This window comes from Pseudocercospora fijiensis, assembly GCF_000340215.1.
Source record: "Pseudocercospora fijiensis CIRAD86 unplaced genomic scaffold MYCFIscaffold_6, whole genome shotgun sequence".
Taxonomy (NCBI): Eukaryota; Fungi; Ascomycota; class Dothideomycetes; order Mycosphaerellales; family Mycosphaerellaceae; genus Pseudocercospora; species Pseudocercospora fijiensis.
The window spans coordinates 3,849,655-3,876,571 of record NW_006921537.1 but is presented as its reverse complement, the minus strand read 5'-3'; the positions used below and the strand labels follow the sequence as shown (position 1 = coordinate 3,876,571).

Sequence of the window (26,917 nt, the reverse complement as noted above, 5' to 3'; positions counted from 1 at the left end):
GCAACGACTGACGGGTGAGCAGTTTATCACGTAGATCCAGTCATGAAGTCGATTGTCTACAACTCTCTAATCAACATGGACGAGTCTCAAGCATGGTCCCTACCGCAGTATGTCTGTGAGAGTGGCAATTGTACTTGGGATCCTGTCGCAACTCTAGCTGTTCGGCCTAGCTGCAAAAGCTTCTCTCACCTGCTGCGTAGGAACTGCACTGCGCCTTTCGCGGGCTCAAGCGAGGAAACATGCGATCTTGGCCCTCCTGGGATGATGCCTAGCCTCACCTACAACAAATACCCTAGTGCCAAGGACGTTATTATGAATATCAGCACGTCAAACGGTCGGCCTCGTGCACGAAAACGGTGATTTCAGAGCGGTGCGAATGCTGATGGCAGAAGGCAGCAACCAGGATGCCACCGCCTTAGCATATGGAACCAGTATATCGAACACTTCCATCATCATTGCCACAGAATGTCTGTTCGAGTTGTGCGTTCAAAGTCTTCAAGCTTCAGTGGTGGCTGGAGACTATGTCGAACGATCAATCGCCTGGTACTGCAACTCAACGCGTCTACCTATGCCTGAAGATTGGGAGACTCTCAACCCTGACTCGCCAACTGGGTGGCGGAGGTTGGAGATCAGACCGCCGTGGGGCAAAGATCAGGGAATGCGGCCTGGTGCCACTTTCGGACTCTCTTCCAGTGCATTTTCGTCCTTGCATGACTTGCTTTCGGCCATCTTTCCTGGAAGCGTGTCCGTCACCTCGCCCGCACTCATGATCATTGGAGAAAACACCGCGCAGGACATCATTGGATCGATCTTCTACGGCAATATTTCGGGATGTACCAATCAAACTGATCATCTTCGATGCGCAGCTGACAACGCTGCGAGAGCAATCACTAAGACGTTCCGTGGCAGCGCTTTGGTAGCTCGGGGCAGACGAGATGCGAACATGGCAACTGGCAGAACTCTGATTATGGTGTCTTACGTCCATATCCAGTGGGGTCGGCATCTCAGACACAGCAGGATGATCTCAGCCTTTGCTTGTCGAGCCTACAACCTCCTGTTCAGACACACGCCGACCCTCGTATCCTTTGCGATTAGGCACAAAGAGGATCTGATAATGTCTGATATATCGTGCATCTCGCGCGCTCTTCAACTTTCTGGAACACCTCGCACTCGCAAAATCAACAATGTCTACTTCAGGCCCAGCATCAACATCGCCAGCTGCCGCAGCTGTTGCCGCAGTATTTGGAACAGCCGAGCCACTCGAGGCTATCCTCCTTCAAGCAGACATGTTCGACGTCTTCCGTGCACAGAGGGTGTGTAAGCTCTGGCAGCTGTCCATCTTAGGCTCCAAAAGGATGCAGAAAAAGATGTTCCTACTCCAGGATGCAAGTCTGATCTCTCCCATATTCACCCAACCATCTTGGTTATTCGTTGTGAGTGGCGATCCCTGGAGGCTTTACCCTGATACCATAGAAATCGTGCACCGATCGTGCAATATTAGCCTGAACCCTGCTACGAAGCCTCTGCGCTGGGGAGGCAAGCGAAAAAAATGGGCACGGGAAACCTGAGCGCATATCAATGCGTCCCCACTTCTTCGGCCGCAAGGATCGATCACTGGGTCACATGCACACACACACACTTCATCAGACAGACGATCAACAACAAACCGCATCACCTTGCGATCATCAGGATGCAGCTACTCACGCCAAGACTCCAACGTATGTGGCCAGCGACAACCGGCCCGCACGTACTCCAATTCCCAGAAGCCCACTTTTGCTCACCCATCCACTCGAAGGCGCACGATTCCTCTCCTCCGGATCAAGATCTCTCAATCTCGCAGTCCACGCCCGCCCGAGGATTCATTCATTCCACTTCGTTCGAAATCCTGACCGGGCTCGCCTAAAAGCTAGGAATGCATTCCCGCAGCCCGGAAAGTAAGTCGTGGCCATACGTCTTCTCTAGCACACTTCGAATGCAACCCGAATGCCTCCACTTCGTCCAGAGGCAGGCCTTCCTGCCGTGATCATATCAATACATATTGAGCAACGTTGCTCAATACACACACATACGGCTAGCTCCACGTAAAGCTGGCTGGTCAAAAAAAAAAGGGCAGTCGATGATGCATGCATGCCTTTCTCATGGATACTGATTTTTTTGGTCCTCGTGGTTTGGCTGGCAAAGAATCAATCTCCCACAAGATGATTCCAAAACGACATTGATGAACAAGAAAGAAAGAGCTCCTTTTTTTTTTCTCCTTCCAAGCGCGCCGCGTCTTCATCTCTCTCTCTCCTGAAATTCCATGTCTGAGCCTGCGTCGTCACATTCCAAACAGCCAGCCAGCCTCGCAGGGGTATATATGAGGCAGATCGGATCGGATCAATCGGTAAAGAACGAACAAGGTAGATGTGCAACACTTGTTCTGAGCGGCGGCAGGGGTATCGATACGGGGAGAGAGAGAGAGAGAGAGAGAGACAGAGCTTACTAGAAGTTGATGTGATGGTGAGCTGCCTCGAACGCCAAATTCCCAAGCAAAAGTCAGGCCTCAGCCCAACAGTTCCAAGCACGTAGCCTGCGATACCAAGACTTTTTGTTCTAACTCTATCTCATGCAACCATTCCACTCCACTCCAATCTCAAGCCCACATAGCCCGGAACTTGACGGTGAACTCAGCATGCAACTTTTGAAAAGCCTTCAAAACATCCTTCAACCCCTCACCTCCCTCGCCATCCCACGACGCCGCAAGTTCCTCCGCCACCTCTTCAACAGCCTTCTGCTCGACATCCTCATCCTCCTCGCTCTCACTACCCATGAGATCCTCCCAGCTCTCCGCATTCCTAGATTGCTTCTGGGTGGGAGCAGCAGACTTGGTCGGCTTCGTGCGATCAGTCATGGCGATACCGCTGTCTGCGATGCTGGGGCCGGAAGCCTCGGATTGGGACTCAGTGGCGGCGACTTTGTCGTCTTCGGCCTCCTCGTGAGCGTCCATGTTGCCCATCACTTCGAGCATGTCGAGATCGGTGGACTCGGTGAGTTTCATGAAGTTCATGAGGGAAGTGATGATTGTGGCCAGGACGAGGGAGAAGTCGTTGAGGAGGAACCAGATTTCTGATCGGCGGATGCCGTTGGCCTTTTCGATGGTGTGGACGTCACCATGCTTGAAGAAATCGAGGAGGTAGGCGTTGAGAGGGACTGACATCTCCTCCGGGTAAACGTTCATGTGTGGAATCACGGCTTCTTCGAGGAAGACACCGTCTCGAACGGTCTGGCAGAGGTCGTGAATATTGTCAAAGGTATCATCTGCGCCAGAGAGAGCAACGAATGAGGAGCGGATGCGAGATGGTGGGAGACTGTTGATGCCACTCGGAATCGGACCTTCGGCTCCTGCTTGAAGGCCAGTGAGAGGCAGAGTGCGGTCTGCGTCTTTGATATGCTGGTCAACGAAGGTCTCCACATACGCTCGGTAGACGTCGAGAGTCTGCTTATTGTGCTCGAGCAGGATGTTGCTGGCGCTTTCCGGCATTGGAGGTAGGAAGACCATGGATGATGATGGCTTGATCACCTTTTCTCGGAACTCTTTATCTGCTTGACGGCACTTGATGCGGCTGAACAGATGGGAGAGGATCATCATCAACGTTTCCAGAGTATCCTTCTCGTTCTTGTTGATATTAGCGCAGAGCTCATGAAAGTAGCCTTCCTTGAGAAGCGCGTGGAATGCGAATGACGAGTTCTCCGTAAAGTACAAGTGCGACACCAGGCCAGCAAAGTTCAGCGGCGCACCATCAGAGCCCAACAAGTGCTGTCGACGCAGGTACTCGATGGAGAATCGCAGATGATGCATTGTCTGGTCCTTGAAGGAAGCGCCGCCCATGTATAGCCTGGGTTGAGACAAGAGAGCATTGATCGCATTGACAGCATACTTCGCTCCTTTTGACTCGTGAAGGAGGGAAAAGAGTCGCAATACCAGCGTAGTCGTGATTGGGAAGTGACCGTTGAGATCAGGAAGTCTGGAGCTGAGGAGTCTGCAGACCTTCTGCCTAGACACACCCTGGAAGACGACATTTCCGAGCAAGTCGAAGCCACGACGCCCAGCGCGACCAGCACATTGGCGATAGTTGAGAGCCGTCAAGAAGACTGAGTCGCTAGAGAAGACCACAGTCTTGCAGGGCATGTTGATACCAAGAGCCAACGTTCCTGTTGCGATGATCACGCGCAGGAAGCCCTTGCGGAAGAGAATCTCGACCACCTGGCGATACTTGCGATTCATACCCGCGTGATGCACACCAACGCCTCTAGCCAGAGCATCAATCAGCCACTCTGCAATTTCTCGCTTGCGAAGTTGTCGCAAGAAAATGTCGAGCTCTGACATGAGAACCTTGGTGTAGTCCGCGAAGTGATAGCCGTCAGCTGGACCATCGGGATTGAAGCCTTCCCATTTCGAGGAAAAATCACCTTCGCGACTCTCATCCATCTTCGAAGACTTGTCGTCGTCGTCGCCTTGCAGCTTGGTCTTCTTCGATGTGGCCTTGGCTGTCCTGGCGTTGTTCTTAGCCTTCAGCTTTTTGTACTCCTCGAAGCGCTCCAACGTCCGCTCCCAGGATTTACCACTCTTGACTTGCTTCAGCTCAGCACGCTGAAGTTGTTCCACGACAGATCGACAGATGTCCTCGCACTGAAGACGATCGTAGTTAAACAGGATTGCAGGCAGAGCATCTTGTTCGTGCAATCGGCAGAGAAGTGGCAGGGTCGAGGTCTTGACGGACTCCACCTTGAGTATGGCTTTCTGTTTGTCCTCGGAAGTGCGATACAATTCCTCTCGCTTGTCAGCGCGGAAGCTTCGCTCGAGCTTTTGCAGTAGTTGATCGTATGGTGACGTCTTATCCATCAGCCAAGCGCGGAGAATGGCTTTGAGATCTTTCTCCCACGCCAAGATGTCTACCTTCTTGATTATCTCCGGCAGGACTTTGCTGGGGTTGAGATCTGAAGGAACAGGGTGCTCCTTCGTCTGCACTTCAGTCATGGCTTTCCACAAGGTGAAGCAGTCGCGGGGCTCCAGTGCCAGATCCTCCGGAATGCCGCGAGACTTGTCAATCAGACCTGCTACCGGGTGAACAAAGTTGAACCCCGTCAAGCCTTCAAGACCAAGAGATCCGAAGGCTTTCTTATCCGGGAGACCATGGAAGCCGAATTTCTTTGGTGGCACGTAGAAGTACTTGCGAAGGTCTGAGTATCGGTGTGGATGCTGAACCGTGACAAGCTCCTTGCCAATTGCCTGTTGGGTGGTCGCCAGCCAGTCGCTAAATTCCTGCGGATTGCCAACGGTCGCTGAGAGGGCAATGATTGGGCAGGGCGCCATCAGGAGCAACTGCTCCCAAACAACCCCGTCTTCGGCTTGACCGATGGAGTGGATCTCGTCAAAAATGATGCGCTTGACTCTACTCGACCATGAGTTGGCATGCGATGGTGCCAAAAGCATGATTTGAAGCACGTGAGGGACGGTGACCAGGACCTGACATCCTGTGGGATTGTTGATGCGGTAGTCTCGTGTATGGATAGCCCAGACCGACTTGCCACCATACTTGAATTTCTTCGAGTATCGCGCTTGAACCTCAGCAGCGATTTGGTTCACGAGAGCTTTTGTCGGGGCAACGTAAACAAGCACACCATCGTCGTCGGCCTCCAGAACCTTCCGCATGGCGTAGAAAGAAATGAATGTCTTTCCGGCAGATGTTGGCGCAACCACAAAGGCACTCTTCTCAGCATCGATCGTGTCGAGGACCTTCCTCTGCCAGCCGTCTGGCTTGAAGTCCACACGAGGATCAGGCTTGGAATCGAAACTACGCTCCAGGTATGGTCCGCATTCGAGCAGTTGGAATTCCGTCGATGGAAGGGAAATGGCCAGCGACTCTGCTTTCGCAGGCAATGCGAAATCGAACGCCAACTTTCGATCCACCGGGGAAGCGGAGTATGCAGGCAATGGCGGCAGCTTCAAAGTGTTCTCGGTTAGCTCCACGCACTTGAAAATGGACTTGGTCAGGGGCGACTGCTGAGCAATGACCTTGGCGTGGTTCCAGATCAGTGCTGCAACCTGCTGTCGGCCCGGCTGCTCTTTGCGTCGGCAAGCATCAATCCAGAACAGCAGGAGGCAGTTGACGAGATACAGCTCGCCCTCTGTTCCGAAGATCTCTCGCCACGCGGGCTGGATGTTTGCGAGATACTGCTTGGCTTTGCGATATCGAGCTCGTGGGTCCCGGTCTGCCTCGAAGCCTTGACACGCCACCTTCCAGGCGCCATGAATTTTGTCGCCTGTGCCCTCGTCCTTTTTGGCTTTGGCAGCGGCGATATTATTGAGCATCGCCTGCTTGCCAGCATTCTTCGCCGCAGTCTTGCCACCGCCGCCCTTCTTGCCCGGCTTGCCCTTGCCTTTTGCGGAACTGCCACTGTCGGACATATCTGACTCAGCTGGTGACTCTGTCGCAGATCTGATGGTGTTTTGCTTCGGCACCCCGACAATGACGGTCTCTGGTTCCAGAGACTTGCCAATGGCGTTTGTGAGCGATGCTGCGTATGTCCTCATCTCGGCCATGAAGAGCTGGTTGCGTTTGTCCTCTCGTGCCTTCTTCCTGGCTTCTTGCACAGTGTTGGGAGCAGTGACACTCTTTTGTACGAGTGGCTTCTTCGCGTTGTGCCAGTGCGTCACCTCCCGGAATATCTTGCGTGCAGCTAGAGTCTTGGGGCCCTCTGGTCCGGAGTCGATCTTCAATTGGACTGACTCCAAGTGCTGGTCGAATACCTTGTTCGAGAAAGGTAAGACTCTGACAGTGCTCTTTGCTGTCGCTGGCGATGGAGACTCTCTCGTGGACTCTGTCGACCGCTCCACAGCTGTACTAGGATCCAGCTCGCTTGCGTCGGAAACAGCTTGTAAAGCGCTCAAGAGCTTGTCGAAAGTGGCCTTCACTTCGGAAGAGACGCTCGGCTTCGTCGCGGCAACGATCAAAAACAGTCGGCCGTCAATGAGATCGAGCAGATCGCTGTCGGCATCATCATGTGCAGTCGCTTCAGGCCAGGCCGCACTGTTCAAGATCGACTCTGCTGTGGAAGAGAGTGTATCGATGAACAGTGTTGTCTCTTCGTCAGGCTTGGAAACGTGCACACGACGTGCTGATAAGGGCGTGTGGGCGAGCAAGGCCAGGTGTAGCAGGAAGGCAGCACTCAATCGCGCTGTCGCTCCCGAGCTCTGACGTGAGCGAGATATGACAGCAAGTGTGAGAATAGCGAGTCGTTGACGCTGCGTGAGAGCCGAGGGTAGCTTGCTCGCATACTCGGAGACATCAAGCGTGGGCGGCAAAGAGAGTTGCGGTGGGGAATGTGGCGACTCATCAGCCTTGCCTGTGCGTCTCCTCGACTCCAACACGTCGGTCATGACTTTCGTGTCGCGCCATTCGAGGCCGTTGACGAGGGCGATATTGAAGCCGCGTTCCACGAATGCGCCGATCATTCGGCGAAGCGCGATGCGGTCTGGGCTCCAGGGACGGTTTGCGTGTGCATCTTCGACTGCCTTCTCATCTGCCTGTGCACCATCATGCAGCATCACGAAGTACGGCGAGGTGTGTTCCAGATACTCGATGAATTCTGGAGACTGCCAAGAGGAGAAGATGTCGATGGCAATGGAAGGATGGATCTTGGGCACGTGTGCTTGCAGATGGCGAATGATCGATGCCCGAGCGAGGTAGTATCGTGCGGCACGCTGGGGACAGGCTTGGGCTTGGGGGGGTGAGGGGAGGCACAATTCCCGGTTGCTGTCGAAGAAGACCACGTGGAAGTTGCATTTTCGCTTGACGAGCTGGTGGAGGAAGTGTTCGACGGTCCACGCGGCATGGAGCAATTGCAGGCCCACGTCGAAGTCGAGCTTGTCGTCATCAAAGCACCGGCGCAACATCGAGTCGCCTTCGATGAGGAAGAGCTCGTCTCCCGCATAGTCGCCCACGAGATCCACGCGCCGTGATGGAAGGCGGCGATATTCTTGCAATACGCGCGTGGCGTCGTCACGTGCAACTTCACTTTCTTCGGTGGAGGTGGTGCCGGCCTCGCTCTCGCTCTCGCTCCCTGTGCAGACCTCATCCTCATCCTCATCGTCATCGTCGCTGTCGCTGTCGTCCTGCACAACTTCCGCATCGTGCTTCGGCTTCGGCTTGGGAGGTGCCCCGTTGCCGCTGGGCTTGGAGGCCTGGTCGGAGCCGGGCTCGCTCATGGCTCTAATCACTTGCCCAACACTGCTTTGCGATGTTGAATGCGCGAAGGAATCGAAATGTATTTCGGGGCAAAATGTGTTGGTCGAAGGTTTGCTTTCAACGTTTGTGCGATTGAGACGAGACGTCAATTCGTTCGTTGCATGCCTGACGAGGCACCCGTGCGTCACTGGTCTAGTCCAATCACACGCGGAGCATTGACGCCATTTTTGATGGCCCCATTGAATAATGTGGCATAGCTTTCTTGCCCTCACAGGCTACATGTAGCTCTTGTACATCAGCAAAGGCATGTGATTCTATAATATTCAGTCAAGGCAGGGACGTTGCAGGAGACATGTCGTCAATGCGCTCGATTGCCTACTTTTCACTCTCATGCTATCTATCATCCGACGCCCCCCTCCCATTGTGCACACATCGACTACCACGACGCCGCGCTGTTCCAACACAAACCACCATGCTTCCATCGTGCCAATGTCTTATGAACCAAGCTTCTCCGCAGTAGCCATCAGACTGCCAATAAAGGTCAGGATGAGTCTCGTGCGCAGACTGGTAATGTCCTCCGGCACGAGATAGATCGTTGCACCCATCTTTCGTGCAATAGAAATCGCTAGCTTGGCATTGGCATATGCTTCCTCGTCCGTCCTTCCAGAAGCCACGAGGTCGTAGTCGACATAGCTGCTCTTCATGCCGTTGAGCACATCGAGCAAGAAAACGCCGCAAGCGATTTGCCCATCCTTGAAAGATCGGATCTGTGATGAACGGCCACCCTTCTGGACACTGTCGTTCGCCCATTTGACCATGTCCGCATCACTCAGCTCGCGCTTCCCCATACGTTGTGCGACAGCCGAGAGTGTGTTGGTGATGTCCTTCCGCATGAGCTGCCACACCATACCCAACGTAAGCGTCCGCTGCCCATCCGTGATATCCGCGCCTTGAATCCCGACAAGAGAAAATCGGTTCTGCTTGCCGATCTCGACGGCGTAGTTCGTGTTCTCCACAGCCTTGAAGCGGGACATGCCGGACTTGATGGTCAGATATTGCTCGTCAGGATCCTGGCTGGCAGGAGTGGCCGCATTGGCGGGAGGCTTGTTGACGTGACGCCAGTTCACAGAGCCGGGGATAACCTTGTCGTATGCTTGCAGGAGAATGATGCCGTCTTTGAGATCATCGAAGAACGAGACCACACTCGGCTGCACGTTCATCGAGTTGAGCCAAAGCGTAAAGACACGCGCCTCGCGCTCGCCCTCCGCGTCAAAGTCCTCAATCTCGGCCTTCTCTTCTTCAGTGATCGGCTCAAGTCCGGGATGATTGTTGAACAGGTTGGCGACGAATGCAAGATTTAGCTTGGGGTTGCCGGCGCACAGGGACTTCGGAGTCAAGAACTTGCGGCATGGAGGATCGAGGCGGTCGGAATTCTGGAGCACTTGCTCAGCGCGCTGTTCGACATTCGACGTGTGGAGTGGTGATCGTGAGCATATGCTGGGCGCGAGTTGGTTGAGGAGGACGGTGTAATTTTCGCTGTCCTTGACATCGTTGGAGAAATTTTGGACTCTGAGAATGAGGTCAGTTTCAGCATGAACGTCGCGCACACCATACCACCACCCTTACCTTCTGTGCCAGCCTGCATTCTTTAAGTGGTAGTTGAACCATCGAAGCAGAATTTGCTCTGGTGGCAGTCGCAAAAATTGCTCGAGCGTTTCACCATCCTCCAGCAAGCGGTAAAGTTCTGGGTGCAGTCTGATATCAATCTTGCCGAGCAGACCTCTTCGGATAACCTGCCAAATGAGACCAAGGATCAGGTGCTCTCTGCCTTCAATGATATCGCCCGAGCCAATGTTGACGACCGAGCAGCCAATGCCCTTTGCGGACTCGATGACAATGTTGTTGTTTTCGGTCATGTGGAAAGCATTCAGCGTCTTAATCTTGCCGCCCTGCCTGTTCAGCACACGCTCATCGATGGTGTCCGGCACACTGTCGTTGATGAGCTTGGCGAGAACGAGACCGTCCTTGCAGGAATCGAACATTTCGAAGGTGTCCAGGGGGAATGGGAGCAGGTGGCCAATATCCTGGTCGCCCGCTAGAACAGCATTGATGTGCGAGGTAAATGCTGTCCGCTCATCCTCGTTGATGGTATGCTGCGAGCTGGACGTCGAGCCTCCGACAGTAATTCTTCCCGCCTTGGCCGCCGCTCCGCTGCCTATGCTGCGTGTCGCGGCGTGCTGAACTTGCGGCGCCGCTCCTCCCTCGGGCTTGTTGGCATTGCTGAAGCCGCGCGACCGCTGTTGGGCGGGCGAGCTCTGGCGTAAGCGCGCAATCAGGTCCACATAATCGTCCAGCTCAACTCTTCGGCTGCTGTCCAGCTCGACCTCCTTCAATGCCTGGCGGACCACATCGTACGGCTGTCGCTCGGTGTTCTGCGCCGACTTGATCGCCGTTCCCTCGTCTACGTAGCCCTTGTCGTCTACATCGAGTTTGCGGAAGGCGTCGCTGAGGCTGTATATCTCCGACTGTGGGAATTGCGGATACTTCTCTGTTCATCGCGTGGTTAGTCCAGAGCTTCCAGTGCTGCTGACTTCGAGACCCACTTTGTAGTTTGAGCACATTCATCGTCGCTGCTGAGCTTGGAATGCGGTATGGACTGTGGTGGGCGTAGCAAGGAATGCCTTCAGAGGCGATTGAGTGCAGGTGGAATATGGGAGCCTTGCCTGGACGCGCAATCGCTGCACACAAAAGGGCTGTGTGTGTTCGTGCGCTCACGTTTCTGCCTTCCAGGTTGACGCGGAATCGGATGAGCGAGACGTCACAGCCAAGGATCTCGAAAGTGGGCCGTGCCGGATCAGGCCGAATCGAAACTTTCACGGCCCTGCATTTGTTTGCATTCTGCTTCTCCTTCGCAGTCCATCGCCAACACGATTCGACACGTCCGGAACGCCGACAACGTGAGCGCTTCGCCAATATTGATCATCACCACGACATACAGAATGAGTCGAGCACATTCGATACCTCACGCTTGTTTCCGGGCTCCAGTACTGTAATTCAACACGCCCACTGTCATCTGAGGAAAAGAACTTGCACATCATGCCGTCTCAAAGGCTCCATCGCCAGACTTCTTGTACCTACACATCCTCTACGGCTCTCACATGAACCTGCTATGCATCCCGCCCAAGGTGTCGTGCGCCCGTCTTCGATCCTTGGACTGGCCTACCAACGAGCCACAACACAAATCGTACACGATTGCTTCTGTTCAATAGACTCTTCAGCGCACTTCATCTACGCCATGCATAGCCTGGACTGCAGACTCCATGCTGCTGGCTTGCCAAGCCCGGTCGCTTAGACGTGGTTTGAACAGGTCACCTGTTTTCATGTTGCATTGGAGCCGAGAAGACCTCGTTTCTCTGCATCGTATCTGCACGTACCCTTGATTTGCGCCAACTTCAGCTATAAGGAGGCGTTTCCCCGCAAATGTAGCCTTGTGCTAGCCGCTAGGCGGATGCCTGATTCGGCAAGAGGCAGCCTTCAAAAGTCCAGTCGGACAGCAACACTGCGCAGCCCCCTGGTCGAGGCATCTTTTGGCGTATACGGCAGACTTGTGATGGTGTACAGATCCAACGCTTGCGCATGGCGAACCACAATCTCGCCGGTGAGACTTCAAGCGAGAGCGAGCATGTGCTTGGCAGGACCATATATCTTCGAGGCTGCCCTTCTGAGCTTCGTCGGTGAGATCTTCCATCCCGATTGTACTCTATCTGCGGAATTACGGCCTCAAAATCCCAATACCGACTTCAATCATGAAGATTACATTGTTCTTGTTCCTCGGCAGCCTGGCAATGGCTGCACCAGCACCGGATGTTCGGACGCCTATTACCGGATCAAAGATGCTTTGCTGACTCGTCTAGGCTGATGCTGGACTCGAAAAGCGTTCCTGTGTGCCCTGCCCGGCCTACTGCTACAATGATCTTGGCAAGCCATCAGGCTGGTCTTGCGCCAAGTCAACAGTAAGTGCTCCAACATGGACCGCAGGTCATCAGGCTCACGAGGCATGCAGTGCTACACCAACGCGAGCGGGTACTCTCATTGCCAGTGTCGCTGTGAAAGGCTCTGAAGCCGTTCAGAAGAAGCAAAGGTCGATTGGGTCAGATTATGAGCAGAGAACAGTACATAGCAGGCAGCATACAGCAGAGAAGACTTTTGGAGACCACGTTTCATTCCACGCCAGTGTCTTTCACATCCAATGCTGCCACAGTCGTCACTTCGTTGGTCATTGCTACGATGCTGCTGAACGTGGTCGCGCGACCCACTGTTTGCTGTCTACCTTTCGAAACACATCTATCTTCGGGATTTTCTTAATTCAGCAAATCAAACATCACACCTGCACAGCTTGTTTCCCAGATGCCAAGAATCACAAGCAATGCAAAAATTCCACTTCCGATACCCTTACTAATAAGTTTCAAGTCCATGCCTCCAAATTGTTAGTAGCTCACTGTCCGCCAAGATTTACCCCAACGAAAGCTTTTATTATTAGACGCCGACATTTGCCGCCAAGACCGGCGCATGAAGACAGCCGTTGGCCAGAACCTCACTTCCTCCTTCTTCTTCCTGCAAGCGCAAGCAAATTCCCGCACGACCCAGCGACCACACCCACACCCACACCCACACACCACACCACCACAAAACGCCTCCACACCTCTCAAAATGGGAAACGGAGCCAAAGCCCAGCAAAAGCGCGAACGCGCCGGTGGCAAGAATGACAAGAAAGGTCCTACATCGCAGCTGAAATCCGTAAGACATCCAGCCTCGAACTATCGTTCTATACTGTGACTCTCTCTGACACTCGTCGCAGAACTCCGCTGCACAGACTATCAAGTGCAAGACTTGCTTTACTTCTTTCCAAAGCACTACGAATCGGAAAGCGCTGGATGAACATGCGGTGAACAAGCATAGCAAGACGTATGATGACTGCTTTGCGTAGGCAGGGGAGATGGGAAGAGGAGCGATGTTTGATGCGTGCATGTGATTGAATTGAGCGAGCGAGCGATAGAGGGCGGATTGTGACTTTTTAATTGATTATTTGATTCCACCAAGAAATGCCGCGGCGGGATTTGTTGCCTCAGGCATGATGAAAAATACCACCTCGTCCTCGAGGGCTTTTACTTAAGCTGATGCTGATGTGAGTCTTCAAAGTCTTAATACAATTCAGAGGGTTGGAAGCACTGGGTAGCGCTCTCAGTTCGGACAAAGCCTCTACCATGGTAGATTGCGTCTATTACCCGGGCATATCCGGAACCGGACGAAATGTCTTGGCACGGATGAAACACTTCCGGAGGGCGCTTTCAGCTTTACAATCAAAACACAACAGTCGTCGTTTCAAGGCCGCTGAAAATCATCACTTCTGCTCTGGCTTTGATATTTGTCACGAGGCCGAACGGATACCTCGCCACCCTCAATTCGTACTACATCCACGACACGCCATCGGCACAATCAAACCTCGTCATCACCTCCAGCCATCCAATATGCCACGACAGACCGTTCTGATCACAGGATGCTCTGCAGGTGGTATTGGCTCAGCATTAGCCATCGCCTTCGCAGAGAGAGGCTGCAAAGTGTTTGCTACGGCAAGAAATCTCGACAAGATGTCCCATCTGCACGGCAATCCTTCCATCTCTACCTTGCAACTCGACCCTACATCCTCAGAAAGCGTCGATGCATGCGTCAAGCAAGTTGAAACAGAGCTGGCAAGCGACAAGAATACCATTGCCGGCTACCTCGACTACCTGATCAACAATGCCGGAATGTCTGCAAACGCCCCCATCCTCGACGCCGACATCGATGAGATGAAGGCCATGTACGAAATTAACATCTGGGGCTGCGTGCGGGTGACTCAGAAGTTCTCACATCTAGTCATCAACGCCAAGGGCACCATCGTGATGAACTCGAGCATTGGTTCAACCGCCAGGTTTCCATTCCTCGGTAAGCATACTTGCGGGATTTACATGCACCAAGATCTGCAGCTGACATTAGCACACTCTAGCATTCTACGCATCGACGAAAGTGGCCCTGAACCAGATCACCGACACTCTGCGAATGGAGCTCGCACCGTTCGGTGTGCAAGTAGTCACACTAATGACCGGCGCCATCAAGTCCGGAATCTCGAAAAAGGAGAATGTCGCCACGTGGAAACTCCCGGAAAACTCACGCTACAAGTCGATTGAAAGTGAAATCGCAAGAACGTACCAAGGCACCGATCTCGAATGTATGGAGACAGACGAGTACGCGAAGTACGTGGCCCAGAATGTGCTCGCTGGTGCCAATGGCAGCATCTGGAAGGGAAAGTTCGCGACTGTTTCTTGGATTCTCTACCAATTCTTTCCGAGATGGCTGGTGGATATCATCACGGTTGCGAATTCTGGGATTGGGAAATTGGGGAAATGATTGGGTATCTTCAAGACGGATGAATCTACGCGTTTTCCGATGACCCAAGCACATCCATCATCCTCTCCGCCAAAATCTTTGGTCAAGCATTCACGGTCAATTGAAGACAGGCATGGAAGTCCCCCCAGCTTCAAGGCAATTACATACATCGACCAAATTCCAAAAGATGTCGTTCGCTTCATGTCTCAGCCAGATCCTCATATCCGAGTCAATCGCTTGCTATGGTGGCAACCTAGGTACCCGGGCGCTGTTGCCATTGTTATCGATGGACGCAGGAACATTGGAATTGATGCTTCTCGATTTTTGCTCCATCTGTTGGATGAACAGCTGGAGGTGAGAGTTTATCGATAGTCCTTCAGATATCAATGTGCCGTTGCGATTGCAATCGAATTGACAGGAAGCAACCATAGATCCTAGAAACTTCATCATCGCGGATTCGGATGGTGTTGTTTACGTTTCCTAGGCAATGCCTTGATGCCATTCCTGACATGGTGAGGGTGAACGAGCAATGTGCAGAATCTAAGCTATTGAACAGAGCATGAGTGATGAAGAGATTTCGCGGAAGATGATCATATTCGAGCTGTCCCTACACATGATATCTCGTGTATTCACTGCACAGGCTATGTGAACGAGCGTCTTGTCTCGACTCACTTGTATCCTTCCAAACCCAGCGTCACCATTACCTAGGCACGAGTGCCAAAGTCGTCTTGGATTATCCACGAGAAATCTTTGAATTTGTGCCTCACTTCCGGCCGAGGTCTTGAAGAGCTCCGCAATCGCAGGATCATTGACGTTCCCATAGTCCTGCGCAGATAGCCTAGAACCTGACGCAGCATTGACTTCCTTACTGGCAGTATGTGGCCAATCGCGGCCGTAAACGAAAATTTCGATTCCATTGATCATCAGCGTTCGCATGTAATCGTAAAGAGGTACAGCTTTCGGGTTCTGCTACTTAACCCACCAGAGTCGTCGACGAAGCAGATCTACGACTTCTGAGAAGCCCGTCTTTCGACGAGGGTCCATCGTGTCGAGTGTGCTATTGGTAATTTCCAGATCCTCCAGCAGCGTCATACCCACTCGGAAAGTCAAAGCATACTATTCAATCTACATGCTATTCACGAAGAGATCACATTACAGACGTGGCTACACAGCCACAGCATGAACATCCTGCCCCTTCACCGACCTCCACTCCAGAGCCGCCGATCCCAGAATCGAAAAAGCACCCAACGCCGTAGCCACATAAAACGTGCCGACCAACGCATCATTGTAAATCTCCAGCACGGCAGGAAGATAGCCGTCGGGAATCACATTCCTCAAAGCCGTGGCGCCCGTTTCAAGAATTGTCTGAGGACTCAAACCCGGGACCACCCCAGCTATCCCAGACAAGAGCTTATTGTTGAAAATGTTATTCGCGGCCGAAACGAAGAGCGCACCGCCGAGGGTTTGGAAGAAGACCACGATTGCTGTGCCTATCGGGACGTCTGCTTTTGGGAGACAGGTTTGTGCGGCGAGCATGGTTTGTTGGAAGCCGAAGCCCACGCCCAGACCGCAGAGAATTTGATAGCCGATCCATTCTGCGGAGCCGGTGTTGGTTTCCCATGTTGTGAGGAGTCCGGTTCCTATTGCCAAGAGGATGGACGAGAGGATTGCGAAGGGCGTGTAGTAGCCGATGTAGGTTACGGCAATGCCTGTGGGGGTTGAGGAGAGAACAACGGCTAAGACCATGGGGATGTTGTTGATGCCTGACTTGACTGGAGATGCTCCTTTGATCGCTTGGAACCAGATGGGAATGTAGTATGTGAGGATGAAGAATGATGCGCCGAGGGTGAAGGCAAACCATGAGGCTGCGGCGATCGATCTTTGCTTGAGGACTCGCAGTGGTACTGTTGCGTTATCTTTCTTCCAGATTTGCACCCCGATGAATGCTACTAGAGCGACTGCGAAAAGCGTAAGCAGGGCGATTATGCGACCGTCGGACCATGGGTAGGTCGAGCCTCCCCATTGCATTGCAAGCAGAAGACAGATGACCATGGGCAAGAAGATCGCAAGGCCCTCGAGGTCAAACTGCTTAGCTCTAGCCTTCCAGCTTGTCTGGAGGACTTGTGCTCGGGATCGATGTGATTCTTTGTAGCACAAAACGATGAACAGCACCGTCATGGCTCCGATGGGAAGGTTGATGTAGAAGCTGAATGCATCCTCAGTCCTCTGCTGCTAACAAAAGTCAAGTAGAGCGAACTCACCACCATCTCCAAGACAAATGGTCAGTGAAGGCGCCACCCTGAAACGATATCAGCTTGGTTTCCATCAACAATGCTGCTTCAAAAAAGCGATACCTTACCATTAGTGGCCCAGTCACCGAAGCAAGTCCATACATAGACCCGACAATCCCAATATAAGTCGGCCTCTTCGCCAAAGGAGCACTGTTCGCAATAATCAAAAGAGCCCCAGAAAACAAACCCGCCGATCCAAATCCCGCTATCGCACGTCCCTATCTGAAATATCAGCCCAAAATCACGAAATACCACCACCACCTCGCAAACCCCCCCCCCCCCCCCCCCATCTCTCCACTCCAGAAAAATCCAAATCTAACAAACTACGAAGGATGAAATGGAACAACCTTACCACAATAAGACACGTCGAATTCGGCGCCGCCCCACAAATCGCACTCCCAATCTCAAACCACGCAAACGCCATCAGGAAGATCCATTTCTTGCTGAAAAACGTATACAATTTCCCGTAAAAGAGTTGAAAAGCGGAGAGGGTTAGCATGTAGGATGATGCGTACCAACCTATTATATACACACAAACCAGTGTCAGCAAATGGAAATTTTCATGACGATGTCAATACTAACCGACGTCGTCCAAAGCTTGAAAATCATCGGTGATGCGTGGGATGGCGGTGGAGATGATGGTCATGTCGAGACTCATCTGTTCGGCGGGCACCAATCAGTAAAAAGTCTCATGATAAAAATCTTTCGTGCAATTTTTCACTGACACAAAACACAGCCAAACACAACGCCACCAGAATCAGTCCCAACGCCATCTTTTTCGGATACTCTTCCTCTTCCTCCTCCTCTTCCTCTTCCTGTTCCTGTCCCTCCCCCTCTTCTCGTCTCGTCTGAAACAAAGACCCCCGAACATGCCTCTCCAACGTCTCCCGTAACTCCCCATCAAACGGAAACGGAAATTTCTCGTCGTCTTCGAACGAGAATTTTCCGATGGAGAGGTCGGTGGAGCCGGTGATGCTTGAGCGGCGGGAACGTTTTGTTGCGGCGAGGGAGTCGGGGGTTTGTTGGCGGTGGGAATTGTAACTGATGGGGGATGATGGGGGGTTCAGGGTTGCGGTTTGGGAATCCGGGGTGCGGCGGTGGGGGGAGAAGTTGAGGATGTTGATGTCGAGGTCGATTTCTGGGAAGATGGGGGAGGAGGTGCGGAGAGGCCATTCTGGTTCTGGCTCTGGTTCTGGGGGTGTGATGGGAGAGATTTCGTCTGGGTGGTTGGGTTTGATTTGTTTTGATGACATGGTGTTGATTCACTGAAGAAGAAGAAGATGCTAGGTGTATTGTCGTAAAAAAAAATAATTTTTTAACTTCCCTCTTTCACGCACAACTCTTCACATCCCAAAACTAAAATCAGAAGCCTTATATCGCAAAACCTACATTTCTCAGCTATAGCTGCTGTTCCACCCCGGAAAACGGATCCTGAAGAAGCCCCGACGGGGAGGTACTATAGCATGCAGCCATTCGGGACACAACCGAAGATTGGCTTGTTCTGTACGACACTTAGCACGACACGACTTCCCCATCGCTTTCCACATGGGTGGTCAGCATTAACTTCGCCGTTTTGCATACGCCAACCAATTCTCTGGGCCCTACCTGCGCCTTATCGTGCGGACTCATTCGGTTGAGATGTAGATGTTGTAGCTTCGGTGAGACTTCTCGAATCATACAATGCGTTGTGTGAAGATGGGTAGTACGCTTGTATGACTCGTATGTAGTAGCAGGAAGGGGAGGCTGTGTGGGAATATTTGGCTGCAGTGATTGTCGTGTGAAAGTGGATGTGTTTCGCGACTGTGATCTCGTCAGGCAACAACGGCGAAAAATGGCTTCCTGGGTAGCGTCGTTTACGTATTGAGACTCTTCTTTATGCAATTCCGACTCGTGCCGCGGTGTGCGTAACTATGCTCGAACGCACGCCGTGCTGCGAGATGTCATGTAATTGCACGCACGTTTTGCATAGCTTACATACATATCTCACAGCTCTCTTGTAGATGATGGTTAGGGCACGGCGCGAATGCATCAAGTGGGTTGACCGTCCTGTCGTGCTCAGCTTGTGGCGATGGCGATGAACGAGCCAAGCATGCTCGGCGTGCTGCTGCTGACATGAACCATGTCTTTCGCAGACACGACGGATCTCGGGTACGCTGCGGCCGAATTTCCAGTATCATCATCCGTCGCGCCTCGAGATTGCAATCCGAGTGTCCTGACCATGTCGAAAGGACCCAAGCTATCAGCACCACTCCTGCGAGGAACGACTCCAGGGTCTGTGCGACGGAATGATCGATCTCGAGCAATGTCGATTAGACCTTATAGGAATGCTCAGCAACGCTAAGATGTTCTTTCACGTCATCGAAGTCAACCCATCCATTGGCCACAAACTTTCCCAATCAATATACCTATCAAGAAAATCAGCAATTTGCCTGCCTCGAAGGATCTGAGTGAGGGAACTTACAGATTATCCGACAACAGAAAATCATTGCCGAGATCCTCTGAATGTGAAGGGAAGTTCCCAAGGCCATCATGAACCGTGCCCAAACTGCTAGCATCAAAGTCGAAGCCGACCATACCATCGAGATCCGTGGCGCCACCGGAATTGGCATCTATGTTAGCCGGTCCGTCGCCAGAGCTTGGAGTTGTGTAAGGTGCCTGGAGTGTCGAATCTGGATCTTGGAAGTCGGCTGTGAAGATCTGAGAGACGTATTGGCTCGATTTCTGGCGCTTCTCTCGGCCGAGTTGTTCGCGGCGACTATGGATGGCGTCGGAAAAGGTGGATAGGATGTCGTAGTAGTGGCGAGCTTGCGGCGATACTTGAGCAAGACGTTCCAGAACGGCAATGGAGTTTGCAAAAGCAGTATCAACCTCTGGGACTGGTTCTGTCTGCGCGAACATCGCAAAGCCCAAGAGAAGGCCTGCTGCGAACATCCATGCTCTGTGATCAAAGGTCAGATCGGACTTTCAGCGGAATCTTTGGCCGACTTACTTGAGAAGACACATGTTGTTCGACAGTATGGCAGAGCTGATGCCCATGTAGCCTGTTTTGGCCATGTATACTGCGCTATCAAGGCAGGCCTGAGCAAGGTCCGAGACAGCGGAGGTTTGATTGGGTTTGTCCAAGCTTGGTGGTCTGCGTCTTCGGATCTGGGAGAGCAGGTGTGAGATCAAGAAAGGTCTGGTGACGAGTATGATGGTGAAGTAGTAAGAGCATGCCACGTGCACAGAGCCGATAAACTGTTCCCTCTCGGCTGGACCAAGGGTGACGTCCTTGACAGCAGCAAAATGTCGTAGCTCGGAAGGCACAGAGTCATTCCAGGTACGTAGCCGTTGCAGGAATGATTCTGCTGTCGCGGCATCTGAAATCACTCCATTGCCGAGTTGCTGCTCGAGCTCGATGATGTGGGAGCAAACACCGAAGACTGCTCGTGAAGCGAGCCATCGTGGCCTATCCAGGTCTCCTATATCTTCGTCGCCTTCGTACGTCGAATCATCCGGCCGTCGAGATGGTAGCCCACCAGGTCTGCCTAATATGGAGGAGACAATGGTGTCCAGGATCAGAAGGCTCTTCCACGTCCGCCATCGCACCAGACATTCTTGTGTGGTCAGGCCCCTATGCTGGTCCTTGCGATGCAGCCCCAGTGCACAAGCAGCTTTGGTCGCAATACCGAGGTACATAAAGGCGGCATTACGATGACATGCACCCAGCATGTAGTATGCCATGAGAAGGAAGACACGGACCAGGTCTAGGGTCGGATCGCAGAGAAAGTCTTCGAACGCCCACTTCTGGGCGCAGGTGAAATGTCTGGTGGCATTTTGTGCATCGAACGGGTTTGGCCCTCTACATTGGTGACCGATGGCAAGCATCATGCTCAAAGACGCGTGTTCGGCTTTGGTCCGCTTGTCGTTGTCGTCAATCATGTTGCTGGGGCTTAGAGCATTGTGTCGATGTAGAAATGCATGTGCTTCGGCCACTGTGAATAAGTCCAGGATGCCGCTCGATGCTTCTCGATAGAGCTGCACCAAAGCATTCGTGTCTCCTCTCGACATGTCGACCATCGCTGGACTCTCATCTCGTTGCATCTCAATCTCCAGCATGTTCTCCTTGAATCGGGTTTCGGTGAAGGCTGAAGGTCCCATATACTTCTTGAGTATCCTGCGGACAAACTGTAAGAAGCTGAGGGAGGCATTCTCTCCCACGTAGAGCTTCTCGCCCTTGGAGCTCAGCAGAAGCCGACTCTGGGTCTGACGCGAGGTCTTGCCCGGCTCCGGAGTGGCAGAACGCGTCGTGCTTCCAGTTGCAGTGCCCCGCCCAGCCTGTGGTCGATCTGCTGGAGGAGCGCCTTGCATGGAGCCATGATCGGCAGCGTCCGCAGAGGACAGATTGGGCCCGGTGTCGTGGGCGTGATTCAGCTCCAGTAATCTAGGGTCATACTGCGGTGAAGTGTCTTCCAGGCTCGGAGTTGGAACGGAGGAGGTCTTCTGCCGCTTACGTGAAGAGTCCAGGTAGACGCAGGCGCTGGTGCGCTCACGCTTCAGACATGGTCCACACGGGCTTGCGGCATCGCATCTTCCACATTCGTTAGTTGCGAGGCGAGGTGCAATCATCCAGCCTCTTCTTGGGGACACACCTGATCTTGGACGCCTTGCACGGAAGACATGCTTTGGCTGAGCGTTGTCTGTCTTGGGGCTTGACCTTGCAGCGGTTGGCTCGTGAATTCAAGGGTCATTGGAGACCAGCCCACCAAACCAACCTACCTTTGGGCGCGGCATATCAGCCCATACCTGCCCAGACCTTCGCCCGTCCCGCCCCGCTGGAGCTGTGTGGCGGAGGGTGGTATCCGGAGCGGAGGCGGAGGATTCGGCTATGGGGCTGTAAGCGTATATATGGAGCCTCGCGCGGCGGTATGGGGTAGCGAGCAGCCGGTCGTCGACGAGGCTGGCGGCGGTGTGTCGCGGACTCGCGGTGGAGATGAGCAGGTGCACGGTCCGACACCTCCATTGCCTGCCAAGCTCGACACCCTTGCCAAGCTTGTCCTCTGGAACTATCCGAGGCTGATTCATATCTCGCTCAGTCATCAGCTTGACTTCTGACTTCCTCACGCTACGTCGAACCCCGCATATCGGTAGCTGTAGTCCCGAGCCGATGGCGATAAACATTGAATGAATTAGGCATGTCTACTGAACGCTAGTTCCGAGAAGTTCTGGCCGCAACGCTCGACGCTATATTTCCCGACAAGATGACAAGGCTCCCGTGGCTCGAAATTATTTCTTCAATGAACACCATTCACCCCATTCACAGCATCAAGCCCATTAACCATCCTCACCGGACTCCTCGCCTCCGGCCACCCGCCAGGCCACTTACTCTTCACATCCTCCCTCATATCATAAGAATTCATCTCCTGAATCGTCAACTTATTCCTCTCATCCTGAACCTTATACAGCGGATTGTCCGTATTATCCGTAAAACCGATTCGTTCGTGAATATTCTCTCGCGCGCGCGCCGAAGCCGCTTGGACGCGGGAAGCTCTCCAATGTCGGACGTTCTCGTAGAGTTGCAAAGCGGAGGGAATGGAGCCGGGGTAGAATTCTTGGGAAAAGACGAGGCCTAATGCGGCGGAGTCTTCGAGGGCCATGCAGGCGCCTTGGCTTTGGTCGGGCATCATGGGGTGTGCGGCGTCGCCCATGATGCAGGCTACGCCTTTTTGCCAGTGGGAGTAAGGCTCGTGGACCCAGAGGCGCCAGGGCCGGATTTCTTTTCCGATTTCCAGGTGTTTGTGGACGCCGTTGGGGTCGAGGTCGGGGTATGGAGCGAGGAGTTCGGAGACGGACGCGTCCGCGTCCCATTTTTGTTCCGAGTAGTCGCCTTTTTCTCGCGGGAAGAAGCAGTAGTAGGAGAGCAGGGAGCCGCCGTTGCAGGGGGAGAGGACGATTTTGTTCCAGCTGTGGTGGCCGCCCCAGTATTCGATGGCGGAGTTTTGGGAGTAGTCGACGTAGCCGCGTTTGACGGCTTCGGCGGTGTCGACGTTGGCGTGCAGACAGCTTGAGTCGGCAGGCCGCTTTTCGACTTGGATGCCGATGAGCTTGCGGACTTGAGAGCCTATGCCGTCTGCGCCGATGATTACGTCGTGCTTGGCTTGTGTTCCGTTGTGGAATGTGACCTCTCCAGTCTCGGTGTTGATGTCCTGGCACTATGGGTTGAAGTCAGTACGCTGCTGTGAGGTCGTCAGATCAATCGAAGGCTCATTCATACCTTGTGGTTCACCACAAGCTTGACAGGGGTTCCTTTGCCTTCCTCTTGCATCGCAGTATCCATCAACATCTTATGCATATCTTGACGATGGAACATGTAATACCTGTAACCGATAAGCATTGACCCACACCTTGGTCACATCGATTCAATCAATGACTTACGGGTGCCCCCATTTCTCCTCATAATCTCCAAGATCATACACAGACACCGGCTCACCAGTCGCCCAGTCTCGATTGATCAATTTTCGGAGGTAGACGCCATCACCCTTTGAGATATCGACATCCCATTCTCGAAGCCACTTGACACCGTTTGCGGCGCAGGAAATCGATGCTCCAACTTCGCCGGCGAAATCTGCTCGCTCGTAAATTGTGACTTTGTGCCCGTCTCTCCTCAAAGCAATCGAGACTGCCAAGCCTCCAATGCCTCCACCAATGACCGCAATGTCGAGCGGTTTCCAGTTCGTTCCCGGCTGCATATTGATGAAAGGTCAATCAAGTTGTGTGTGATCGATGACGTCCAGGGAAGTAAGTGAATGTCTCTTTCTTATATAGAGATCTGCCCGTACGATGGCAATGACAATGATGACAGAAATATTCTTGAAGATGCGATGTAATGATGAAGCTGCTCAACTTACGGTCATCTCGATATCCTATATTCCTTTTGTCTATCATGTATGAAGTTGCCTATGTGAGCAAGAAGCGATCGTTGGACTGCTGCCGTGGACCAAGGAAACACAGGTACCGGGCCGAGCTCCCTGGATGCACTCAGAACACCACCACTGCGTACCAACCAGACCGGAGGTGTACTCGACGGACCGCTGATAGCCGATCCGACGTTCCGACAAGATTTCACTTTCGCAGCCGCTGATGAGGGGTCGTCGGTTCCAGGATTTGCCAAACTGTGCGGGTGAATGTTTCGGGACTGCTTATGCTTGTATTCCTATTGCTCTATAGATTGCGAGTTTCCTGACATTGGATCTCTTCCTCCGCTGTGACAGACGACCTTTCTTCCGGCGAAAATTCTGAATACTTTGAAGAAGTCTCACTCAGTATGGCTGAAGCGAATGGAAACGCACCGGAGACCGGTCTAGACAAGCAATGGACCGAGAACATCATCAATTCCATGGGCCCAAAGACGGACGGCAGGCTTCGAGAGGTCATGTCCGCCCTAATCCGTCATGTCCACGACTTCGCCCGAGAAGTGGATCTCACCATCGATGAATGGATGGCAGGTGTCCAGCTCATCAACTGGGCCGGACAGATGAGCAACAACAAGAGAAACGAAGGCCAACTCCTCTGCGACGTAATCGGCCTCGAATCGTAAGTTCTCCTCCCCAACACAAAATATCCAAAAAAAACTAACCCCACAAGCCTCGTCGACGACATAACCGTGCGAAAAGCAGCCTTAGCCGGAAACTCAGCCACAGCCTCAGCAATCCTCGGCCCATTCTACAGAGAAAACGCCCCCCTCCGAGCCTTCGGAAGTACAATCACTTTCAACACTCCTTCCGATGGCCAAGTCGCCTACGTCCACGGAACGGTAACAGACGCCAAAACCGGAAAACCCCTCGCGAACGCGATCGTAGATATCTGGCAAGCTTCGACCAACGGGCTGTACGAACAACAAGACGATAACCAAGTGGACTTCAATCTACGAGGGAGATTCGAAACGAATGAACAGGGGCAATATGCGCTGTATTGTTTGAGACCTACACCGTATCCAGTAAGCACCCAACCAACCCACTATCCCCTCCCTCTTTCCCTTCCTTTCCCTTCCTCACTTCAATCCAATCTAACAACTATACTTACTTTCTTCCAGGTCCCCTTCGATGGCCCAGCGGGAAAACTCCTCCAACTCATGGACCGCCATCCCTATCGACCCGCCCACATCCATTACATCGTCACCCGCGACGGCTACAAACCCATCACGACTCAGATTTTCGATTCGGAATCCAAGTATTTGGAAGATGATTCTGTGTTTGCGGTGAAGGATGCGCTGGTGGTGAAATTTGAACCTAGGAAGGGGGATCCCGAGGCTGAGTGGGAGTTGAAGTATGATGTTGCTTTGGTGGCGAGGGAGTGAGTGTGATGGGGATGTGGGGGCTTGGTAGATTGAAATTTGATGAGATGTGTGTATCTGTCTTTGAAATTATGGTGTGGTGCTTTTTTTGACAGGATTTCTGTTGTCTATTTTTTCAGGTTGGGATGGTAGGATGAAGTATGTTCCTGTGCTTGCATGTGATGCTATTCCTGTCAAAACCAACGGACCCAGACATCATGTACGCGAACCTCAAAAGTCTCGCCGTGGCTCTCGGAATCGACTCACATTTCCCGTGCATCATATCGCTTGAGGTAGATAGCGCATATGGAAAATCGTAGAAGCAGAAAAACATGTTGTATCAGAAGAGGCCGCTCTAATTAGCACATCTATCCAATCAATCTAAGCATCATCATCCTTAAACTGCCCCAGCTTAAAGAGCTTCTTCGCATTCTCCCGTCCAATCTTCTTCACATTCTCTTCCCCATCCAGCGTCACACCATCATACCAATTACAAGCATCCTCAAACGACTCAAAAGGATAATCAATCGAAAACAAAATCCTATCAACCCCAATCTCCTTAATACAATACTCGAGTGTCGGAGTAGAGAAATGTCCACTTGTCGTGATGTAAATGTTCTCCGCGAAGTACTCCCGAATCGTCTTCTTGCAGTCCAATCCAAGCGGTTTTTTGATATCTTCAAACCAGTGGTTTATGCGCCACAAGTCGAAGGGTAGGTGTTCGCCGAGATGGCCGATGACGACTTGAAGTTTGGGAAAGCGGTCGAAAACGCCGTTCGTGACCATTCCGAGGAGGTGAAGGGAGACGCCCTGTGCGAATGAGAGGGGTGGTCCGACGAGCCATTTTCGGGGGGCCCAAAGTTTCTCGTAGAAGACGCCGGTTGGGTTTCGTGGGTGAAGGTAGAATGGCACATCGAGTTCTTGCACTGTCGACCAGAAGACGTCCCATTCCGGACCATCGTAGAAGATCATGGAACTTCCGGATTCATCGTTTCGCTGTGTGTCGTTGACAAGTGCTCCTTTGAAGCCGTACTCCTTCACACACCGTCGGAGCTCTTCCGATGCGACTTTCGGATCGTGCATGGACAGGGTTGCAAAAGCTCCCAACCTCGTTTCGTAACCCTTGATCTCGCTCGCGATGTAATCGTTGACTTCCCGCGCCAGAGCATCGGCTGTGTCAGGTTGCCATACATCCTGAACGCCGGGTGCTGTGTAGGACAGGATCTTGTAGCCGACGCCGAACTGGTCCATCTTCTCGATTCGGAGCTTGTTGACGTCGTTGATCTCCCTGGTGTGTTTGGCCGGGTCAATCGCGAACAGCCCTGCCCACCACTTTGTAGTGACTGCGTTCCGTGGGAGGGCGAATGCCTCTTCGAATGCCACCTTTCCCTTCATCTTTGTTGCTTCCGGTGTAGTTGTTCAAACACAGAGTCTGGCGACGATGCTCACTCTTTTTGTGATGTAGATTGGAGTTACACGTATGATCACGAGGAAGTTATGAAGGAGTTTCTTGCCCGGTGGCTCGCCTTTTGCACCCTTCCTCGGATAGTGCACCTGCATCGGGTAAGTACCCAGCAGAATGCTGCATGCTTTCGATATCAAACGTTTAATGTGTCAGCATGCCTTTTCTGTTCAATCGCAAACGGGCGGGAAGACATGTT

At 52.7% G+C, this 26,917-nt stretch overlaps 10 protein-coding genes across 10 annotated transcripts; 4 read left to right on the top strand and 6 right to left on the bottom strand.

Moving 5' to 3' along the window:
• Window positions 1–1,184: 1,184 nt before the first annotated feature.
• Window positions 1,185–2,085, top strand: MYCFIDRAFT_81476 (uncharacterized protein; the record flags this gene model as incomplete). The annotated part of the gene is made up of 3 exons (XM_007930424.1): window positions 1,185–1,317; window positions 1,652–1,934; window positions 2,076–2,085. The coding sequence occupies 3 exons, from the start codon at window positions 1,185–1,187 to the stop codon at window positions 2,083–2,085; spliced, it is 426 nt and encodes a 141-aa protein (XP_007928615.1).
• A 547-nt stretch (window positions 2,086–2,632) lies between these two features.
• MYCFIDRAFT_189548 (uncharacterized protein) lies at window positions 2,633–8,136 on the bottom strand (the record flags this gene model as incomplete). The annotated part of the gene is made up of 2 exons (XM_007930423.1): window positions 2,633–8,057; window positions 8,114–8,136. 2 exons carry the CDS (start codon window positions 8,134–8,136, stop codon window positions 2,633–2,635), a joined length of 5,448 nt encoding a protein of 1,815 aa, XP_007928614.1.
• Window positions 8,137–8,567: 431 nt separating this feature from the next.
• MYCFIDRAFT_155600 (uncharacterized protein) lies at window positions 8,568–11,004 on the bottom strand. The gene is made up of 3 exons (XM_007930422.1): window positions 10,832–11,004; window positions 9,855–10,776; window positions 8,568–9,797 (listed from the first exon to the last, which is right to left on the bottom strand). Exons 1-3 carry the CDS (start codon window positions 10,851–10,853, stop codon window positions 8,723–8,725), a joined length of 2,019 nt encoding a protein of 672 aa, XP_007928613.1. The 5' UTR covers window positions 10,854–11,004; the 3' UTR covers window positions 8,568–8,722.
• A 1,934-nt stretch (window positions 11,005–12,938) lies between these two features.
• On the top strand, window positions 12,939–13,215 carry MYCFIDRAFT_38481 (uncharacterized protein; the record flags this gene model as incomplete). Its single annotated transcript, XM_007929761.1, has 2 exons — window positions 12,939–13,025; window positions 13,087–13,215. 2 exons carry the CDS (start codon window positions 12,939–12,941, stop codon window positions 13,213–13,215), a joined length of 216 nt encoding a protein of 71 aa, XP_007927952.1.
• Window positions 13,216–13,658: 443 nt separating this feature from the next.
• Window positions 13,659–14,675, top strand: MYCFIDRAFT_204303 (uncharacterized protein; the record flags this gene model as incomplete). Its single annotated transcript, XM_007930421.1, has 2 exons — window positions 13,659–14,213; window positions 14,275–14,675. Exons 1-2 carry the CDS (start codon window positions 13,757–13,759, stop codon window positions 14,673–14,675), a joined length of 858 nt encoding a protein of 285 aa, XP_007928612.1. The 5' UTR covers window positions 13,659–13,756.
• A 1,143-nt stretch (window positions 14,676–15,818) lies between these two features.
• MYCFIDRAFT_81471 (uncharacterized protein) lies at window positions 15,819–17,718 on the bottom strand (the record flags this gene model as incomplete). Its single annotated transcript, XM_007930420.1, has 6 exons — window positions 15,819–16,860; window positions 16,916–16,953; window positions 17,014–17,163; window positions 17,298–17,464; window positions 17,528–17,603; window positions 17,671–17,718. The coding sequence occupies 6 exons, from the start codon at window positions 17,716–17,718 to the stop codon at window positions 15,819–15,821; spliced, it is 1,521 nt and encodes a 506-aa protein (XP_007928611.1).
• Window positions 17,719–19,402: 1,684 nt separating this feature from the next.
• MYCFIDRAFT_140761 (uncharacterized protein) lies at window positions 19,403–21,650 on the bottom strand (the record flags this gene model as incomplete). Its single annotated transcript, XM_007930419.1, has 3 exons — window positions 19,403–19,883; window positions 19,935–21,515; window positions 21,577–21,650. Coding segments are annotated over 3 exons (2,136 nt in total), but the record flags the coding sequence as incomplete, so codon positions are not given.
• Window positions 21,651–22,113: 463 nt separating this feature from the next.
• On the bottom strand, window positions 22,114–23,838 carry MYCFIDRAFT_189544 (uncharacterized protein; the record flags this gene model as incomplete). Its single annotated transcript, XM_007930418.1, has 5 exons — window positions 22,114–22,133; window positions 22,311–23,136; window positions 23,199–23,301; window positions 23,360–23,667; window positions 23,833–23,838. 5 exons carry the CDS (start codon window positions 23,836–23,838, stop codon window positions 22,114–22,116), a joined length of 1,263 nt encoding a protein of 420 aa, XP_007928609.1.
• A 325-nt stretch (window positions 23,839–24,163) lies between these two features.
• MYCFIDRAFT_58918 (uncharacterized protein) lies at window positions 24,164–25,474 on the top strand. The gene is made up of 3 exons (XM_007929845.1): window positions 24,164–24,517; window positions 24,569–24,920; window positions 25,017–25,474. The coding sequence occupies exons 1-3, from the start codon at window positions 24,249–24,251 to the stop codon at window positions 25,278–25,280; spliced, it is 885 nt and encodes a 294-aa protein (XP_007928036.1). The 5' UTR covers window positions 24,164–24,248; the 3' UTR covers window positions 25,281–25,474.
• A 99-nt stretch (window positions 25,475–25,573) lies between these two features.
• Window positions 25,574–26,651, bottom strand: MYCFIDRAFT_155589 (uncharacterized protein; the record flags this gene model as incomplete). Its single annotated transcript, XM_007930417.1, has 1 exon — window positions 25,574–26,651. One exon carries the CDS (start codon window positions 26,649–26,651, stop codon window positions 25,638–25,640), a length of 1,014 nt encoding a protein of 337 aa, XP_007928608.1. The 3' UTR covers window positions 25,574–25,637.
• Window positions 26,652–26,917: the final 266 nt, after the last annotated feature.

Coding starts and splice junctions, on each gene's coding strand:
- MYCFIDRAFT_58918 (XM_007929845.1), top strand. CDS start 24,249: ATGGCTGAAGCGAATGGAAACGCACCGGAGACCGGTCTAGACAAGCAA. Junction 24,518..24,568: donor GACGTAATCGGCCTCGAATC/GTAAGTTCTCCT, acceptor TAACCCCACAAG/CCTCGTCGACGACATAACCG. Junction 24,921..25,016: donor TGAGACCTACACCGTATCCA/GTAAGCACCCAA, acceptor ACTTTCTTCCAG/GTCCCCTTCGATGGCCCAGC.
- MYCFIDRAFT_155600 (XM_007930422.1), bottom strand. CDS start 10,853: ATGAATGTGCTCAAACTACAAA. Junction 10,777..10,831: donor GAATGTGCTCAAACTACAAA/GTGGGTCTCGAA, acceptor CGCGATGAACAG/AGAAGTATCCGCAATTCCCA. Junction 9,798..9,854: donor AATGCAGGCTGGCACAGAAG/GTAAGGGTGGTG, acceptor CCTCATTCTCAG/AGTCCAAAATTTCTCCAACG.